Source organism: Oncorhynchus mykiss, chromosome 6, assembly GCF_057628025.1.
Source record: "Oncorhynchus mykiss isolate SJ-2025 chromosome 6, ASM5762802v1, whole genome shotgun sequence".
NCBI lineage: Eukaryota > Metazoa > Chordata > Actinopteri > Salmoniformes > Salmonidae > Oncorhynchus > Oncorhynchus mykiss.
In genome coordinates, this window is record NC_143027.1 from 73,470,528 (window position 1) to 73,491,611 (window position 21,084).

A 21,084-nucleotide genomic window follows, 5' to 3' on the forward strand; every position below is an offset into this window, starting at 1 on the left:
CATACATCAGACTTACTGGGTAATATTTCATATTGATGTAATGTCTCTGGCTATTTTTGGCACTCAGCATACCTCTAACTACTAACTGCACTTCTCAGAAAGTTATGCTGAGGTAGACAGACTGCCAATTCGCCTGGATGAGCGCCTTGTTTGTGTGCATTGAAACTGTAACATTGCAGTCGTTTCAGCAAACATCAGTGTTCCAACTGTGGTTGTTGGCAGGAGGATCTAAACACTTCAAGGACAAAGTTATAGTACAGTTACATTCAAGGGGATTTTTATGCCACACACACACACACAGTTACAATTGAGTAGGTGTGTGTATGTATCAATAAAATTATTTGAGAGAACAGTTATTTTAGGGATGGTGTTTTATGACAGCTATAAATAACAAAAATAATTTCCCCCACAATTTTGATATGGTTGAACAGTTACAACAGACATACATATCTCAATGCTACATAAGGGTAACAGCCATTCATAGAGACTTTTATGACAAGAACAGTAGAGGACACTGTGGTTCGTGAGACTGCACAGTGACAAGCCAACAAACAAACTTTTACAACATAATGAGCCATAAAATGTGGGGGGAGGTGGTAGAGGCATCACAATTCACCATCAGAACTTAAGAGATGCAGTGTCGCTCAACCCGAACGGACTGAAGGGCCACGGTTAGGAGTCGTGAGCTCTCATACAACAACACCTGGGCTGGGCTTCACCAGCATCACTTTGAGCCTGCTGTCGGACATGGAGCTCAGAGAGACCTCTGGGTCCAACCATAGCAAGCCCAGTGTATGAGGGCCCAGAGGTTGGGCAGTGAGCAGGGACAGTTTGGCACTGGTTGGGTGGACTGAGTAGACAACACAAGAGTTGAGAGAGAAAGTGGTTATGATAAGGAGCAGGGAGATGCTGAACCCAAAAGAAAAACACCAAACCCCACAGTTCAACATCTGTAGTATCAGATAAAAACTCTGGAAACAGGATGAGAATTACAGGGTCTCACTGTACAATATGTCAGCTGTGTGTAGAAAACAGATGCATTCTGTTGATTAATTAAAAAATATAATATATTTATACACTATATTTATATGCAGATATTATTTTTTTGTGCAGAGCTAAACACTTGTTTGGTAGTAAAATGTGGACATTTATATATATATTTTTTGTCTTTAAATATACTAGCTTGAATTACACTGCCTACTTGAGAACTTCCTTCTCCAGACAAAATGACTTGATAGGGTGATAAGTGAGTTCGGCTTGCAGGTCTGCCATCTCTTTCATTAAACTCTTTTTCTAGTGGAATGCCTAGAGTTTTTACAGAGAGAAATATAGAACTATTAGTATTAAACCGTCTTATGGTACAGAGAATAAGACACTATAAAACCAAAACAAAGGTGAAACCCTGGATTACTTAAGTCCTGGCCTGGTTGTGGGTTTGGCAAAGATATATAGTTTTTGTCAAAACATCAGTGTCTGTAGAATGACTGAAATTACATGAAGAGGTTAGCTAGACAGAGTATGTGTAAAAACAATGCCAACAGCAATGCACTCAAAAACACCTTTACCTATACTGGTACATGAATAATCATGGGATTTTACTGTACAAAATGTTGCCTTGCTGCAAACAGGTCTTTTACAGTCAACTGACAATCAAGGATCCCAATTCTACAGTGAGGTCTTTAGAAGATCAAGCCAACGGCACTGCCTGCGGGGCAGCGGAGTTTGACAGAAACACAGGACATACTTTGCTCTATCACAGAGGAGCAGTTCAATTGCTTGAATGTGTTTGTTTTTCAAGTTGTTCATACAAAGCTTAAAAACTATTTCAATCACCGAGATTTTGTTTTAAAGTCAATTACTTAAATTCTTGCAAAATAATTATTCAACTTCACGAGAATCCTGAGTAACCGTGGAAAAAATAGATATAAATCAAAAGAAAAAAACATCCCTTCATTGGAACAGCACTCCATTGGAACAGCACTCCATTGGAACAGCACTCCATTGGAACAGCACTCCATTGGAACAGCACTCCATTGGAACAGCACTCCATTGGAACAGCACTCCATTGGAACAACACTCCATTGGAACAACACTCCATTGGAACAGCACTCCATTGGAACAGCACTCCATTGGAACAGCACTCCATTGGAACAACACTCCATTGGAACAGCACTCCATTGGAACAGCACTCCATTGGAACAGCACTCCATTGGAACAACACTCCATTGGAACAGCACTCCATTGGAACAGCACTCCATTGGAACAACAGAGAACATCTCATCTCCGACAACATTTCAATGACTGGCGACCAAGCGTTCCTGAAGAAAACACACACACATACACACGCTCACACCAACTAAATTAAACCAATAAAAAGAAGGAAACATAAAAGGCAGGTGGTACACATGAATAAAAGGCATCAAAAACGATGCAGGTATAATGCTCATTTTCAGTCAACATCTCCACAACGTCTCTGTGACTGAGTCAGTGATACAGTGTTTGGTGTCTCCAGCAAGGGGAGAGGACTGCACAGACCAACCTAGGGTCTGGACCAGGGGACTCAGTAAAGGTTCAGACAGGCACATTTGATATATAAATCTAGAATATTCCTGACAGTGAGCCTGAAACAGTCTCAGTCTCTTGTCTTTCCACGTTTGAACTGTTCGCTTTGGTAACGGATGTCAACCACGTCAAGGTGTTTTTTATTTTCCTTTATTTGAAATCATAGGATTGGTTTTAGTACCTAAGGGAGAGTTAAGTGCTCTGCGTTCAAGGCAGCATTACAGCCAGATCACCATGGAGGGCACATCCAGACCCTTTTCCTCTCTTCCTCTCCACACCAGTGTCTTCAGCTCTGGTGTTTGTTCTTGGTCTACTCTCCATGGGGTGAAAGTGCATAGGAGTGGGGTTCCCACCATTGCAGCAAGAATCCCCTCACAGTAGTAAGGCCTTTTTTCAAAACAACATGACTGCATTAGCGCGTCGGCACAGTGACAATTTCAACGTGTGGAGATCCAGCAGGGTCATCCTGTGTGTGTATGTGTTTGTGTATATGTCTATAGTACGTGTGTGCACGTATGTGTTGTGTATAAATATTTGTGTGTGTGTGTGTGTGTGAGCGTGTAAGAGGGAGGAGTTGAAGGACTTTCGCCTTCACTGTTCCGCCCTTCCCGAGCATCCTGGCTCTGTCCCTCCTCTTCCTCTTCTTCATCATGCTACTGGCGCTCCTCTCCTTCCTCCTCCTCCTGAATGACCTGGATCTGGTCGTCGGAGGGCGAAGGGGACAGGCTGAGAGGCAGGCTGTCGGCCTGCTGCTTCTCCTTGCTCTTCTCCTCCTCCTCGATGGTCTTCTTCCACACCTTGTGGTTCTCTGTCAGGTGCTGCATGATGTTGCAGAACAGCCGACGCCGGCCGTTTCTCCTTTCTGCATGGGACCACACACAAAAAAGGATTTAACATCCCAAAGCTTTTTAGTCGTACTAGCAAGAGAAAAAAACTCCTGCTCTTGATGGAAATGTTAAATGCTCAATGTTAAAATTATAAATGTATCAACTCATGATCATATATCAATTCAGAAGGGTAGAAAATTACGTCTTACTTGGTTCGAGCTCCTCCTCCAGCTCGTCTTCGTCAGTCTCTGTGTCCTCCACCTGCTCTTCCTCATCCTCATCCTCAGAGCGCTCCTCGTCGATCCAGTAGCCAGGGAGCAGGCCAGCGGCGTCGTACGAGTTGCAGAGCGGCCCCACGATGTGTGTGATGAAGGACTCCTGCAGCTTGGCCAGCTGGGGAGAGGAGCGATCCATGAAAGGGCTGATGGGTAATCCCAAAGTGGCTTCCTCATCCCCCTGTAGATGATCGACAGACAGGCAGACAAACATTTTCACTAATTTGTCAATTAAGATTGTTTTATTCATTAATCTAATTTCACTTCACTTCGTAAAGGGATAAATGTGACATTGTGTTGATTCTAGCAGTAACAGACAGCAGAAAAGGAAGCAACAGTTCTCGGTAGGCTATGTCAGTGTTTTCCAACCCTGGTCCTCCAGTACCCCCAACAGTACACATTGTTATTGTAACCCTGGACAAGCACACCTGATTTAACTTGTTAACTAATCATCAAGCCCTCAATGAGTTGAATGAGGTGTGTTTGTCCAGGTCTGCAATGAAACTGTGTAATGTTGGGGGTACTGGAGGACCAGGGTTGGGAAACACTGGGCTATGTGATATGTGAAGCAAGAGTTCCGGGTAGGATATGTGATATGTGAAGCAACAGTTCCGGGTAGGCTATGTGATATGTGAAGCAACAGTTCCGGGTAGTAGGATATGTGATATGTGAAGCAACAGTTCTGGGTAGGCTATGTGATATGTGAAGCATCAGTTCCGGGTAGTAGGATATGTGATATGTGAAGCAACAGTTCCGGGTAGGCTATGTGATATGTGAAGCAACAGTTCCGGGTAGGATATGTGATATGTGAAGCAAGAGTTCCGGGTAGGATATGTGATATGTGAAGCAACAGTTCCGGGTAGGCTATGTGATATGTGAAGCAACAGTTCTGGGTAGGATATGTGATATGTGAAGCAACAGTTCCGGGTAGTAGGATATGTGATATGTGAAGCAACAGTTCCGGGTAGGCTATGTGATATGTGAAGCAACAGTTCCGGGTAGGCTATGTGATATGTGAAGCAACAGTTCCGGGTAGGCTATGTGATATGTGAAGCAACAGTTCCGGGTAGGATATGTGATATGTGAAGCAAGAGTTCCGGGTAGGATATGTGATATGTGAAGCAACAGTTCCGGGTAGGCTATGTGATATGTGAAGCAACAGTTCTGGGTAGGATATGTGATATGTGAAGCAACAGTTCCGGGTAGTAGGATATGTGATATGTGAAGCAACAGTTCTGGGTAGGCTATGTGATATGTGAAGCATCAGTTCCGGGTAGTAGGATATGTGATATGTGAAGCAACAGTTCCGGGTAGGCTATGTGATATGTGAAGCAACAGTTCCGGGTAGGATATGTGATATGTGAAGCAAGAGTTCCGGGTAGGATATGTGATATGTGAAGCAACAGTTCCGGGTAGGCTATGTGATATGTGAAGCAACAGTTCCGGGTAGGCTATGTGATATGTGAAGCATCAGTTCCGGGTAGGCTATGTGATATGTGAAGCAACAGTTCTGGGTAGGATATGTGATATGTGAAGCAACAGTTCCGGGTAGTAGGATATGTGATATGTGAAGCAACAGTTCCGGGTAGGCTATGTGATATGTGAAGCAACAGTTCCGGGTAGGATATGTGAAGCAACAGTTCCGGGTAGGCTATGTGATATGTGAAGCAACAGTTCCGGGTAGGCAATGTGATATGTGAAGCATCAGTTCCGGGTAGGCTATGTGATATGTGAAGCAACAGTTCTGGGTAGGATATGTGATATGTGAAGCAACAGTTCCGGGTAGGCTATGTGATATGTGAAGCATCAGTTGCGGGTAGGCTATGTGATATGTGAAGCAACAGTTCCGGGTAGGCTATGTGATATGTGAAGCAACAGTTCCGGGTAGTCTATGTGATATGTGAAGCATCAGTAGTAGTTGGTAGTAGGGTATGTGATAGTAGGAGTAGTAGGGTAGTAGGGTATGTGATAATGTATAACAGGAAGGCATGGCATTGCATTACATTGCTAACCTGACATGTGTGCCATGCTGAGTGGAGGGGTTCCATACCTGCTCATAAAACTCATTGACAATGCCTTCTGTCCACTTGAGGTGCAGATCGCGTCCTTTGGCCGGCCCGTTGATGTCTGCCAGCTTAATGCAGACTTGGCACACCAGCAGCCGGTCATTCTCATTAGTCCAGTCGATTCCTGGACTGTTCACATCATTCACCTATTTATAGCAACACAAACATTCACACAGTGATTATAACTGCCAGGCTCCCCATTTCTAACAGAGATCCAGCATGTTCCTTTAAGTATCAACTCTACTAGCCATAAAGATAAGGCGTGTTGTTATTGCCTTTGCCAGTATCGAAATGACAGGAAAAACAAAGTATCAACAGAATGGAAACAGATTTTCTGAAAATGTGAGGTTTGTCATCATCATCTCAAACCTTTGAATTGAACTCGGCGAGGAAGTCAAAGTGCTTCTTCAAGTCTGTGGCGAGGATGGCCTCGATGACCAGGAAGCGAAAACGTTTGAACTCCACGTGGTCCAGGTTGGCCAGGAAGTTGAACTCTGGCTGGGACAGGTAGAGGCTCCAGGCCGAAGCAGCGTGGTGGTTCTCCAGGACCGAACGGTCATTATACAACACCGCCTGGAGAACAGAGGGAGGAGACGGAGGTAGAGGAGAAGTGGATGAGGGAAGAAGAGAGTGAGTAGGAGGAAGGGTAGGTCGAGTGGAGAGGGATGCGGGTGGGTCAGAGGACAAGAAGAAGAAAGGAGAGGGTAAAATAGGAGAGGTGGTTGAAGAAGGGAATGGTAAAAGAGGGAGGGGTGAGCAGGGGAAAGGAAATTGGGTCAGTGTGCTTCAGACTAAATAATGCAGATGGTCTAGACATGTTGGTGGACAGGTGGGTGATTGACTGACTGCCAACATACTGTTAATCAATATGTCAGGGTTGAGCTGCGTTAGTGGCTACGAGGAAGGCATGGCTCACATGTCAAGTTAGCAATGTAATGCAATGCCATGCCATGCCATCCTGTTATACAGTATCACATAGCCTACCCAGAACTGTTGCTTCACATATCACATAGCCCAGTGTTTCCCAACCCTGGTCCTCCAGTACCCCCAACATTACACAGTTTCATTGTAGACCTGGACAAACACACCTCATTCAACTCATTGAGGGCTTGATGATTAGTTAACAAGTTAAATCAGGTGTGCTTGTCCAGGGTTACAATAAACATGTGTACTGTTGGGGGTACTGGAGGACCAGGGTTGGAAAACACAACCTAGACAGTATGCACAGTGCTATAATAGGTCATGATAGTGCAAAACACTTTTTATACAGTGGTATAGTTTGTTTGTCAACCTTTGCTGTAATGTTGTAGCAAGAAAAGGAATTGGCTGAATTCTAGGAATTGTGGGAACTTTACCCTGACATGTGAACTAAGTGTAATATTATACCAGTCCCTCACTTCATTGCTTTTACCATGAGATCCAAGGCTGATTAGAACCTGTCTATGTAGAAGGTTTTAGGCCAATAAAGATCTCATCAATGAGTCACAGGGACCAAATTAATGCTGTCTGTGACACAAGCACAACACTTCCCCTTTCCTAGGACTTAACAGCGTGTGGGAACACAAATGGGAACACTTACTGAAGTGACGGGACAGGTTGAACTTTCTCTTCCTGATACAGGTTTTACTGTTGAACAGGTGTGGGTTTGCTAGTTGAGAAGGTAGAGCAGTGGCTTTTGGGATAATAACACTTACCTGAGCTGCGTTAGTGGCTACGAGGAAGGCGTTTGTGCGACCGGGGTGGTCATAGTCATGCATGGCAGCTGCTACATATAGTGCCATGAGTTCCAGAGCAGGGATGTTCCACGCCAGGCAGCCGTAGTTGTCGTCAGAGATGGACGAGCTCTTGGAGGAGGCGTATGATACCCGGCCTGGCGAGATCCCACTGTCTGAATCTAGAGAGAAGAGCAGCAGCTTTCAGCAATGACATACTGGGACCTCACACTGGAACTACATCATAACTGGAGTTTACTGGAGAAGACTTGACTGTGTTATAAAGTGAAAACAGCGAACTAGTGTCACGTTAAGAACAAAGTATGTAGAGTAGGATTTCTACAGGCAGGTTAAGCTGGTGGCCCAGTGACTCAGACTACTGCACTCTATTTGAAAGATTAAAAGGGCCAAAATAAGCCCTAAACACGCTGAGCTCAGCACAGACAGATCTCTATCACGACAGAGGCTTGCTCACCACCCCATCCCCCCCCTCTCTGTTTCTCCACCCTTCCCTCCCCCTCTCTTTATCAGAAGGCAGCTGCTCCTCTGGCAGCTACTGAAGGATCAGTCAGCAAGCGAGCCTTAAATCATTTCCGATGGATCAAAGATGCAGTACATAAAATATAATTAGCAGGGACGGGACTGGGGATCCTGGCATTTTAAACTAAACCATCTGGTGTCTGCCGAGAAAAGGCCAAACACTACAGGAATGCCTACACTGGTACATCAAGGGGCTATCATAGAACTAGAAAAGTCAATTTCCTAAAGAAAATGTGTGCTTGCTAGCATGTCTTAAAGTATTTATGGTTGTGAAATAAGTTAGAGTAGTTATAGTGAATACAATACTAATGGTACTGACTGGTTAAAGTAGAAAAAGTAGCTAGATGGGAGAATTGAAGGATTGATTGATTGAATAGCCTACCCTGAACATGAAAGTTGGTGAAAGTTGGTTTGGTGTCTCTAGCTTGAACAGTTATTATTGTTGGTGGGTTATTAAATGCCAATCTATGCTAATTTGAATTGTTATAGTTTTAAAAGTTTTGAAGTTGTTTTAATGTATGTAGCTGTAATATTTTTTTATATTTTTTTATTTCACCTTTATTTAACCAGGTAGGCCAGTTGAGAACAAGTTCTCATTTACAACTGTGACCTGGCCAAGATAAAGCAAAGCAGTGCGACAAAAACAACACAGAGTTACACATGGGATAAACAAATGTACAGTCAGAGTGTGCAAATGTAGTAAGGTTAGGGAGGTAAGACAATAAATAGGCCATAGTGGCAAAATAATTACAATTTAGCATTAACACTGGAGTGATAGATGTGAAGATGATTATGTGCAAGTAGAGATACTTGGGTGCAAAAGAGAGAAAAAAACAAAAAACAATATGGGGATGAGGTAGTTGAGTGTGCCATTTACAGATGGGCTGTGTACAGGTATAGTGATCGGTAAACTGCTCTGACAGCTGATGCTTAAAGTTAGTGAGGGAGATATAAGTCTCCAAAAGGAACAGTAGCATTTGAAATGAATAACACTGTATTATCATGGTTGAAATTGAATTCATTAAGTGGTATGCTAATTTTTATACATTCAAATTGTTTATTGTTTATGAAGGTGTGTTAGAAAATATTAAGTTAGGATAGCCTGAATGTTTTAAAGTTGGTCTTGTAACTTAATTTTGTTAACAGTGTATTTCTATGGTTCTCATTCAAACCCCATGTTAATTAATTCAATTGAATAAGGATAGATGGATAGAAGGATTGATTGGGACAAGCTGGAGGAGGAGGGGCTATAGGAGGACGGTAGGAGGAGCTATAGGAGAATGGGCTCATTGTAATGGCTTGTAATGAAATTGTAATGAAATTCATGGAACGGAGTCAAACATGGGGCGGCAGGTAGCCTAGTGGTTAGAGCGTTGGACTAGTAACCGAAAGGTTGCAAGATCTAATCCCCGAGTTGACAAGGTAAAAAATCTGCCCCTGAACAAGGCAGTTAACCCACTGTTCCTAGACCAGTTAACCCACTGTTCCTAGGCTGTCATTGAAAAAAATAATGTGTTCTTAACTGACTTGCCTAGTTAAATAAAAGTAAATAAAAACCATGTGGTTTCCATATATGTGATGTGTTTGATACCATTCCATTCCAGCTGTTACAATGAGCCCTTCCTCCTATAGCTCCTCCCACCAGCTGTTGTACTAATTTTATACTAATGTCGCTAATTTAAATAGTTTGCTTGGAAAATGTTTAAGTTGTTGTAATGTTTGTAGTTGAAATGGTTATAAAGCAGTAGCATTTCAAATGTCTACCACTGTGTTACTATGGTTGGCAATTAATCCATGTTTTGTAAATCTATGCTAATTTAAATGGTTTCTAGTTTATAAAGGTTTTAAAAGAAGTCTGAACATTTTAAAGTTGGTCTTGTAGATTCATTTGTGCAGTGGTTAAGGGCGCTGTACTGCTGTGCCACCAGAGACCATGGGTTCGTGCCCAGGCTCCGTCGTAACCGGCCCCGACCGGGAGGTCCGTGGGGCGACGCACAATTGGCCTAGCGTCGACTGGGTTAGGGAGGGCTTGGCCGGTAGGGATATCCTTGTCTCATCGCGCACTGTGGCGGGCCGGGCGCAGTGCGCGCTAACCAAGGTTGCCAGGTGCGCGGTGATTCCTCTGACACATTGGTGCGGCTGGCTTCTGGGTTGGATGCGCGCTGTGTTAAGAAGCAGTGCGGCTTGGTTGGGTTGTGCATCGGAGGAGGCATGTCTTTCAACCTTCGTCTCCCCCGAGCCCGTACGGGAGTTGTAGCGATGAGACAAGATAGTAGCTACTAACAATTGGATACCACAACATTTTGGAGAAAAAGGGGTACAATTCAAAAAAACTAAACAAAAATCTGTATAAAATCTAAGGCATGGTTTATCATTGATAGCTTAAGAGGAGATAGGTCTCAAATGTTTGCTATTGAAATGCATTTGGAGATTATTTTAAATATTGTTGTAGTTTAAAAATTATAAATGATATAACAAATATTTTGTCAAGAAATCTAAGTTGGGGCAGTTCGTTTCGTGTTAAAAAGCTTAAATCGTTTAAGCTCTAGAGCGTGCGGAAGAAATCCAATAATAAGAGTATGTATGGAATCTAGAGTGGTCTTGCCTTCAGCAAGCACACTAATAATAGGAAGTATGTATGAAATCTAGAGTGGTCTTGCCTTCAGCAAGCACACTAATAATAGGCAGTATGTATGAAATCTAGAGTGGTCTTGCCTTCAGCGAGCACACTAATAATAGGAAGTATGTATGGAATCTAGAGTGGTCTTGCCTTCAGCAAGCACACTAATAATAGGAAGTACAGTGCCTTGCGAAAGTATTCGGCCCCCTTGAACTTTGTGACCTTTTGCCACATTTCAGGCTTCAAACATAAAGATATAAAACTGTATTTTTTTGTGAAGAATCAACAACAAGTGGGACACAATCATGAAGTGGAACGCCATTTATTGGATATTTAAAACTTTTTTAACAAATCAAAAACTGAAAAATTGGGCGTGCAAAATTATTCAGCCCCTTTACTTTCAGTGCAGCAAACTCTCTCCAGAAGTTCAGTGAGGATCTCTGAATGATCCAATGTTGGCCTAAATAACTAATGATGATAAATACAATCCACCTGTGTGTAATCAAGTCTCCGTATAAATGCACCTGCACTGTGATAGACTCAGAGGTCCGTCAAAAGCGCAGAGAGCATCATGAAGAACAAGGAACACACCAGGCAGGTCCGATATACTGTTGTGAAGAAGTTTAAAGCCGGATTTGGATACAAAAATATTTCCCAAGTTTTAAACATCCCAAGGAGCACTGTGCAAGCGATGATATTGAAATGGAAGGAGTATCAGACCACTGCAAATCTACCAAGACCTGGCCGTCCCTCTAAACTTTCAGCTCATACAAGGAGAAGACTGATCAGAGATGCAGCCAAGAGGCCCATGATCACTCTGGATGAACTGCAGAGATCTACAGCTGAGGTGGGAGACTCTGTCCATAGGACAACAATCAGTCGTATATTGCACACATCTGGCCTTTATGGAAGAGTGGCAAGAAGAAAGCCATTTCTTAAAGATATCCATAAAAAGTGTTGTTTAAAGTTTGCCACAAGCCACCTGGGAGACACACCAAACATGTGGAAGAAGGTGCTCTGGTCAGATGAAACCAAAATTGAACTTTTTGGCAACAATGCAAAATGTTATGTTTGGCGTAAAAGCAACACAGCTGAACACACCATCCCCACTGTCAAACATGGTGGTGGCAGCATCATGGTTTGGGCCTGCTTTTCTTCAGCAGGGACAGGGAAGATGGTTAAAATTGATGGGAAGATGGATGGAGCCAAATACAGGACCATTCTGGAAGAAAACCTGATGGAGTCTGCAAAAGACCTGAGACTGGGACGGAGATTTGTCTTCCAACAAGACAATGATCCAAAACATAAAGCAAAATCTACAATGGAATGGTTCAAAACTAAAACATATCCAGGTGTTAGAATGGCCAAGTCAAAGTCCAGACCTGAATCCAATCGAGAATCTGTGGAAAGAACTGAAAACTGCTGTTCACAAATGCTCTCCATCCAACCTCACGGAGCTCGAGCTGTTTTGCAAGGAGGAATGGGAAAAAATTTCAGTCTCTCGATGTGCAAAACTGATAGAGACATACCCCTAGCGACTTACAGCTGTAATCGCAGCAAAAGGTGGCGTTACAAAGTATTAACTTAAGGGGGCTGAATAATTTTGCACGCCCAATTTTTCAGTTTTTGATTTGTTAAAAAAGTTTGAAATATCCAATAAATGTTGTTCCACTTCATGATTGTGTCCCACTTGTTGTTGATTCTTCACAAAAAAATACAGTTTTATATCTTTATGTTTGAAGCCTGAAATGTGGCAAAAGGTCGCAAAGTTCAAGGGGGCCGAATACTTTCGCAAGGCACTGTATGTATGGAATCTAGAGTGGTCTTGCCTTCAGCAAGCACACTAATAATAGGAAGTATGTATGGAATCTAGAGTGGTCTTGCCTTCAGCAAGCACACTAATAATAGGAAGTATGTATGAAATCTAGAGTGGTCTTGCCTTCAGCAAGCACACTAATAATAGGCAGTATGTATGAAATCTAGAGTGGTCTTGCCTTCAGCAAGCACACTAATAATAGGAAGTATGTATGGAATCTAGAGTGGTCTTGCCTTCAGCAAGCACACTAATAATAGGAAGTATGTATGAAATCTAGAGTGGTCTTGCCTTCAGCAAGCACACTAATAATAGGAAGTATGTATGGAATCTAGAGTGGTCTTGCCTTCAGCAAGCACACTAATAATAGGAAGTATGTATGGAATCTAGAGTGGTCTTGCCTTCAGCAAGCACACTAATAATAGGAAGTATGTATGAAATCTAGAGTGGTCTTGCCTTCAGCAAGCACACTAATAATAGGCAGTATGTATGAAATCTAGAGTGGTCTTGCATTCAGCAAGCACACTAATAATAGGAAGTATGTATGGAATCTAGAGTGGTCTTGCCTTCAGCAAGCACACTAATAATAGGAAGTATGTATGAAATCTAGAGTGGTCTTGCCTTCAGCAAGCACACTAATAATAGGAAGTATGTATGGAATCTAGAGTGGTCTTGCCTTCAGCAAGCACACTAATAATAGGAAGTATGTATGGAATCTAGAGTGGTCTTGCCTTCAGCAAGCACACTAATAATAGGAAGTATGTATGGAATCTAGAGTGGTCTTGCCTTCAGCAAGCACACTAATAATAGGAAGTATGTATGGAATCTAGAGTGGTCTTGCCTTCAGCAAGCACACTAATAATAGGAAGTATGTATGAAATCTAGAGTGGTCTTGCCTTCAGCAAGCACACTAATAATAGGAAGCATGTATGAAATCTAGAGTGGTCTTGCCTTCAGCAAGCACACTAATTATGCTAATAAATATGTGGCATATTGTGGTATATTATGGTAATAAATGAGGGCTTGGGGAAGTCCAGAGTCATACAAAATGAAATAAAGAGAACAGAAATAGTGCTACCTGTGTCACTTCCTGTCACATGCTCATTGTGGATCTGCTGGAATCCTGGGACAGGCCGGGTAGTCAGGTACCAGACAGCATGGAGCACGTCAGTGGCATGGACCCGGTTATGATCTGAGTACAGGCAGAGATTCACACTGGACATCACACATCAGTCACAGTAATACTTCACCACATCATGTACATGAGGTAGAAGCTACTATTACATATGATGGTGCATGTCTGTATGGTGTCCTGCTGTATGTAGTGAACTGTAGACCTATTATGGGGATTAATTTCTACTTCATGACAACCTGGGTATATAATTTCAAATAATACTTGAAGTGGGATTGATTTAGCTGCCTGGAATAGTCTAAACTGGCATAATTAAGCTAAATTAAACACCATTCAAATACTTTTTCAAATTCTTATTTTTTATATATTTTTTACCTCCCCTTTTTTCTCCCCAATTTTTTCATATCCAATTACGATCTTGTCTCATCACTGCAACTCCCCAACGGGCTCGGGAGAGGCGAAGGTCGAGCCATGCGTCCTCCGAAACATGACCCGCCAAACCACGCTCCTTAACACCTGCCCACTTAACCCAGAAGCCAGCCGCACCAATGTGTCAGAGGAAACAGAGTTCAACTGACGACCGAAGTCATCCTGCAGGTGCCCGGCCCGCCACAAGGAGTTGCTAGAGCGTGATGAGCCAAGTAAAGCCCCCCCAGCCAAACCCTCCAATAACCCGGAAGCCGCTGGGCCAATTGCGCGCCGCCTTATGGGACTCTCGGTCGCGGCCGGTTGTGACACAGCCTGGGATCGAACCCGGGTCTGTTGTGACGCCTCAAGTACTGCAATGAAGTGGACCGCTGCGCCACTCGGGAGGCCCATACCTTCATGTTTTTCACCCAGGTCTGATCATTTCTACATCTGAGTAGACAATACACCAAATGTTAATATGGGCTTTGTGCCTGGACTGAAGAAAGCATAGGCAGCACTATACTCACAGGGAATATCCCTATAGCCGTTCTCCAGAGCACAGAAATAGGACATGAACTCCCTCACAGGGATCTTAAACATCTCAAACAGACAAGTGTCCTGGAACAGAGTGTAGGTCACCTGGGGAGAAAGACAACAAATAAAACACCTAGGTCAATTTAAAACCCAAATACATTTTTTTGACATTAACCAAGTCATTCCCCTCAGACACAGACAGTGAGACACTGGGAGAACAGTGTACTCAAAACAGCACATAGAGAAATCCCCAAGAACACCATGAGCATTCGGGATATCATTCAGGCAAATATCAGTAATGGGGATCATACCGTTCTCAACATTTAAACCAATCATTCAAGTGAGTTTCTCCAAATAAATACATTCAACGGCTGCTTCACAAAACTACTCTTAGCCCTATGGGTTCTGGTGCACTATATAGGGAATAGTGTGCCATTTAGAATACAACTCAGGTGTTGCTTATTCAAATATTAATTGATGTAACACAGTGGTTCCCAAACTTCTTATAGTCCCGTACCCCTTCAAACATTCAACCTCAGCTGCGTACCCCCTCTAGCACCAGGGTCCGTGCACTCTCAAATGTTGTTTTTTGCAATCATTGTAAGCCTGCCACACACACTATATGATACATTTATTAATCATAAGAATGAGTGAGAGTTTGTCACAACCTGGCTCGTCTTTCAAGCTGTCAGGCATTCCCTTGGCAGCAAAGAGCCTCTCGGTGGATGCTGCAGTGTACCCAAGTAGCGTCGGGAGCAACTGCACCATGTCTCCCTGTCACGGCTTTTGCGCCATCTTTTGCGCCATCAGTACAGATACCAATATGAGCAGCAGCTACGTTTGGCTACATAAGGACCGTTAGTGGAATTCCCGTGAGAGAGTAACGGTTAATGTGATTGGATGTTAATTATTTGACTAGGCTACCTGTATTTGACATTGTGTTGTTATTTGGCTGAACACTAGATGGTTTAATTTTATTTTTGGCAGTGAAACGAGGCTACTCAGGCAAGAGAAAAACCTCACCCAAATGTATAGCCCCGTTGGAAAATAGAAATGGACTGTTTGAAAATGTGAAGATTATAAAATTAAAAAAATACAATTCAAAAGTAAAATAGAAAATAACATTTGAATCATATTTTTATTTGGCGTACCCCCGACGGCATTGCCCCAGTTTGGGAATACCTGATGTAACAGATCATGGCGTATGACAGATAGATGGTTGCTAGATGGTTGCTATATGGTTGGTATGTGGTTGTACTGACGTAGCTGAGTATTCTTCCTGTCTTCCCTCCTGTTCTGTCCATCAGGTCAAAGATCTGGAAGTTCCAGCTGTTGATCTTCTCCATGAGGTCATCGTGGTTCTCCAGCAGGGGGTCTAGTCTGAACTCACCCTACAGGCAGGAGAGGACAACAGCACAGACACATTTTAAACAAACACACACACACACACACACGTTTAGATAAACACACACATGCATGCATGCAGGCAGGCAGACACGCACGCGCACGCACACACACACACACACACACACACACACACACACATTAAAACACACACATCCATTAACACACACATACATACACAGCCATTAACACACACAAACACACATTAAAACACACACACATTAACACATACACACACAGGCCCGTAGACAACAAGACTATTCAAAACACATCGGAAATCTTATGAATCTCATTCCTCTGTTAAGGGGATGGAAGCAGGCTCCAGACTGACTATGTATGCGTTGCTTTTGAATAATTCGCTTTGAATTACCCCACAGAATCCTCAGATGAACCCTACACAGTTGTCTTAACAGCTGGCTTGATTTAACAAGGCTTGGTTTGTCCAATAAAGAAAGTGAGAGCACAGCCCAAGTAAACGGCGGGGGCATTCCAGGACAGAGCCAGATCAACACTACCCCCCATCACACTGGTTTTACACGGCTGTTAGATACATCACAACAGACTGAAAGACATGCACCCAATGAGTGTCTGAGGAAATCCTTTACCGTGTTCCCAGAACTAACTAGAGGACACATCCTATAGCTAGCTACACTGTTACATGTGTTGGCCTGAGTGTGTTATCTCACTCAGAGGGAGTCTCCTGGTTGGGATAGTTTAGTGGCAGCAATGCTACACACAGGAAGGCTAACGAACGCTGTAAGGTGTTAGCATTGACTGAGACATATCCCTTCAAAGTTACTGTTATGTAGCCTACTTTGGTTTCTTAAGTCTGCAGCACGGCGATGTTAGCCTAGCAGTAGGGTGCATTCACACAGGGAGGGCAACACAGAGTAAAATGACAGAGCCAACACAATGTATTTCAATAGGGAAGGTGCGTTGGAGTAGCAGAGGGGTTGCATGAGGTTGTGCTAAACAACGCACTACCAAAACACTCTCACAATGGTACATAGCTCATACTCCTCCATTAGCTTGTGTGGGAATGCACCCGTAGCATACTGTAGCACTACGTACCTCTGTTTCCTGAGTCTGCTGTTCTGTGGTGGCGCTCTGCTCCTCCTCGTCTGTCTGGCCCCGGCTCCTTGCGTCTGGATTCCTGTCCCCCATCGACTCGGCCTCCACACTCTCCTCCCTGATCAGTGCCTCCCCCATGAACTCTGACCCCTCACCTGCTTTAGAGGAGACACATTGCAAATCACAGTGAGGTTTCACATTTCGGTGGGAAGTATTATTCTAATGAATTGACTCTCTGGTACAGCATGTCCAAATGGTTTTCAGTCATTTGAGAGTGGAAACAGTAAGCTAAGCCATGGGTGTGTGCCCCAAAACACTGTGCAGCATATGTCTGTACAGAGTGAGGCTACATTCCAGCAGGTGTCATACCTGAGCGTCTGCGCTGGGCCTCAGCATGACCAGTGAATGGCAGGTGTCCCTCCCCCGCCTCCATACTGGGCATGTTCTTCAGCATCTGACGACCACAGCTACAGGGTGAGCAGAGGGACAAACACAGCCGCACTTATCATCAACACACATGGTGAAATGCAACTCTACTCTACAGCTGAACTGGCCTTACAACACCAGGAGATAATGGAGGGGGTAGGGGAAGGGGGTAGTAAATTGCCCTACCTTGTGCACATTGCCGCGGGGCTGCGGTAAGGCCCCTGGAAGTCAGCGGAGCTGAGGATGTAGCCCAGGGGCTTGTGCAGGTTGACGCTGCGCTTGGTGAGGAAGTCAGCTGTGTCGGGGAACTCCACCGGGGGGCGCGTAACCTGGGAGGAGAGACCTCCCCCTTGAGGACTGTGGCTGGGGGAGCTGACAGGACTCAGACTGGGGGACGCACCTGTAGAGCGAGAGAGATAGAAGAGAAATGAGAGAGAGAGAGATAGTCAAACAACTTAAAAACATATTCCACTTCCACACAGTGAATCAGACCTGTGTGTACAGTAATTCCTCATGGTCTCACCTGCTCTCCTGGGCCCGGCATGGTAGGTCAGGGTCACAGAGGAGGACCTCTGCTTAGGGATGGTCAGCAGGTTAGCATTGGGCCCATTGGACAGAGAACCCGTGCTGGAACACACACACACACACACACACACACACACACACACACACACACACACACACACACACACACACACACACACACACACAAACACGCCACTTACTGCTAGAACTAATGAGACAACATCAGTTAAAATGCTTTCATATTCAATCTACACCATTATAAAGTTCAACTTTTTTACACCCGCTCTTATGTATAATGAAGAACTTAGAGAAATGTTACATAGCATACAGTAACACTAATTATATGACTCATTTGGTGCTCAAAGTAAGACAATGAAAATCAATGTTGAAACTGTATCCTTGAAGAAGACAAAGATCCATTAAAGATCAAGCGACTCATCTAAACAGTGTTGGAACAAACAGAATGAAGGAATGTTATGGTCATTATCTGTTAGGCATATCAGTTTACAGAGCTTGACCACTACTGCCCCCCAGTGGATATAAAGGGGAACCACATCTTCAGGGAGTTGGTAAAGATGGTAAAGAATGTGTTGCTGAGGGAGGGCCTGCTTGTTCATATCAGGGTAAAGATGGGGAGTGTGCCATGTTGAAAATGACTTGACCTTGAAAGATATTCTCCAGTACTTTTATATACCTTTTAGCCAGTAGTTCTGAAAGTAGTGCCCGCGAGCAAAAAGTGGTCCCCGAAAAACTCCGTACTACCTCGCAAATGTGCTGATATGTGCACCACGTCATTACTCCCTTTCTCTCTCTACTGTGTGAGTGTCTTGCTAGCTGTCACTCAAATGGTGAGGGGCTGAAGCTCATTTGCTAAAACTCTAATTGCTAGGGGACTAGCCCACATAGGGGTAAATGTAGGGAAAATGGCGCCGCACAGCTTCCAGAAGAAAGTTGCTTTGAAACTAAGGATTTCATGGCTAATTGAGGTAAGACAGTTATTCTGCTCATAGATTATGCATGTATGAACTACACATTGACACATCCAGCCGAAAACATGAGGTTTATAAAATACTTATTAGTCGCCAAATTACCGGGGCATGTCTTTAACCTTTAACCTGGTGTCTGAACTCTGAAGTCCCACCTGTGTGTGGTCGTACCTGGTTATATTAAGATCAGGGTGTGTGTGTGTGTGTGTGGCCATACCTGGTCATATTGAGGTCAAGGTATGTGTGGTCGTACCTGGTCATATTTCGATCAGGGTGTATGTGTGTGGTCGTACCTGGTCATATTGAGGTCAAGGTGTGTGTGGTCGTACCTGGTCATATTGAGGTCAAGGTGTGTGTGGTCGTACCTGGTCATATTGAGGTCAGGGTGGGGTCCCGGTCTCTTGCCGTTGTTGCGTTCCCAGCGGGAGGAGGCCGACTCCAGAGGGGGGAGAGGGGAGGAGGTGGAGCCGCGGCGGAGTTGGGGGGTTGGTAGGCTGTTCCTGCTGCTAAGACCCTAGGTGTGTGGAGGAGAGGAGGGAGACATTATTACATTACGGTCAATGATGCTATAACACAGTCAAAGGCAGATCTATATTCAGCTCACCACCAGGTTACATAGAGGAGAGCAGGTGTACAACTAAAACAACTAAACTAAATCTACGTAACACTGGTGAACACATAGAAGAGGAACATTCATTATGAGGATAAGATACCATGTATTGGTGGATAATGTGTTAGTGGATAATGTGTTGGCCTGCTAGTCTCAGCAGGCTTCTTTCTGTGTGTTAGTTATGACCTGCTAGTATCACATTCAGAAGGTTGCTGGAGGGCCCACCTTCAGGGGCTTCCTGTCGCCCCTCTCTGCAGGGTCCTCCACCTCGGTACAGGGGTAGAAACCTGGGAAGGGGGTGAAGGGGTTGACCCTGGGCCGACAGGAGCCAGAGAAGGTCCCCATGAGGCTGCTGACGCTGCGCAGGGACGAGACGGTGTGTGGCGACAGGGACGAGTCCATCAGCAGGTCAGACACCATGTTCCTGGCCTCGTTGATGACCGACAGGTCCACTCCGTTACCACTTACCGCTCCCTGGTGACATGGAGGAGACAAGGGGACACATGTCAGAGAGATGCCTCATTCAGCAGAGCACAAACATACAGTAGATACTGTACTAGAGAAGAGAGACTGGTGTCCTTTCCTCATTCCTTTACACTGTTTCTAATGAACCCAGATTGGATTTAAATGACCAAACAGAAAAGCTTCTGAAGAAGAAATTCCTTCTTAATTGCCATTTTTTCCTTAACTATGGACTTATGAAGAAAGTTAAGCGAAGGTGCAATTCCTCCAAAAGGTTCTTGTTTTTATGTTACTTCTTATGTTTCTCCTTAAGCAAAAAAATTAAGTATAAATGAGATGCTTGAAAATAAAGTAATTTAATTTCTTCTTGGAATTCCCAGATAGCTAAACCATTGTCTTAAACACATGGCAGTGAAAGAATATGCTAATGAAAGCTATTGAACATGTTCAATTGACTCACAAACTTCATCTGAAAGTTTCAGTGTTAATTGTTTTTAAGCCAAGAACATTTTAGACCAGTAATCCCAATTAGAAATATGCTAACATGATTGCCATTGCTAGATAGACAGCTAGCTGGCTGGGTTGCCTAACGACAAACATCTCAAGATAGTTAAGAAGTTTGTAAGAAGACATCTGAGAAGTTCATGAGAAAAATCATTAATTCTTAAGACATTTTTGAGGATCTGCACATATGAACTTCTTTTCTTCTTGTTAAGAAGCTTCTTAAGTTTTTGCGTAAAAAGTGTTTAGTGAATCTGGGCCCAGGACATCTACAGGTATCACACATACGCAGATAGACTGTCAGATAGCTGTAACAGGACACTGCTGGCCTCATTGTGATGGGACTGTACTTGTCACTCCTCTTACAGCAGTGGAGGGTAGTGTGAAGGGCAGACAGGCTCGCTGCTGAGCTCATGGCATTGATGCTGGGTAATTGAAAGGCTGTTTGGACCAGTGATGTCAGTAATAAAGGGGAGTGGTGCTGGCTGGGCATGGTGCTGGCAGGGCATGGTGCTGGCAGGCCATGATGCTGGCTGGGCATGGTGCTGGCAGGGCATGGTGCTGGCTGGGCATGGTGCTGGCAGGGCATGGTGCTGGCAGGGCATGGTGC

General features: G+C 44.0%; 1 protein-coding gene across 2 annotated transcripts in view; it reads right to left on the minus strand.

Annotated features, from left to right (window-relative positions):
• Positions 1 to 255: 255 nt before the first annotated feature.
• pde3b (phosphodiesterase 3B) overlaps positions 256 to 21,084 on the minus strand; it is a 91,129-nt gene continuing 70,300 nt past the window's right edge. The window contains exons 3-16 of one of the 2 annotated variants that reach the window (XM_090238837.1): positions 19,737 to 19,985; positions 19,267 to 19,415; positions 17,914 to 18,017; positions 17,577 to 17,790; positions 17,334 to 17,431; positions 16,965 to 17,119; positions 15,752 to 15,880; positions 14,483 to 14,594; positions 13,494 to 13,607; positions 7,425 to 7,624; positions 6,100 to 6,303; positions 5,715 to 5,876; positions 3,599 to 3,845; positions 256 to 3,424 (exon numbers count right to left, since the gene is read on the minus strand). In XM_090238837.1, the coding sequence (XP_090094963.1) occupies positions 3,216 to 3,424; positions 3,599 to 3,845; positions 5,715 to 5,876; positions 6,100 to 6,303; positions 7,425 to 7,624; positions 13,494 to 13,607; positions 14,483 to 14,594; positions 15,752 to 15,880; positions 16,965 to 17,119; positions 17,334 to 17,431; positions 17,577 to 17,790; positions 17,914 to 18,017; positions 19,267 to 19,415; positions 19,737 to 19,985 (2,346 nt within the window). In that variant the 3' untranslated portion in view covers positions 256 to 3,215. Of the gene's footprint in view, positions 3,425 to 3,598; positions 3,846 to 5,714; positions 5,877 to 6,099; positions 6,304 to 7,424; positions 7,625 to 13,493; positions 13,608 to 14,482; positions 14,595 to 15,751; positions 15,881 to 16,964; positions 17,123 to 17,333; positions 17,432 to 17,576; positions 17,791 to 17,913; positions 18,018 to 19,266; positions 19,416 to 19,736; positions 19,986 to 21,084 lie in introns of both variants that reach the window. The other variant, XM_036980935.2, reaches the window with a different exon arrangement.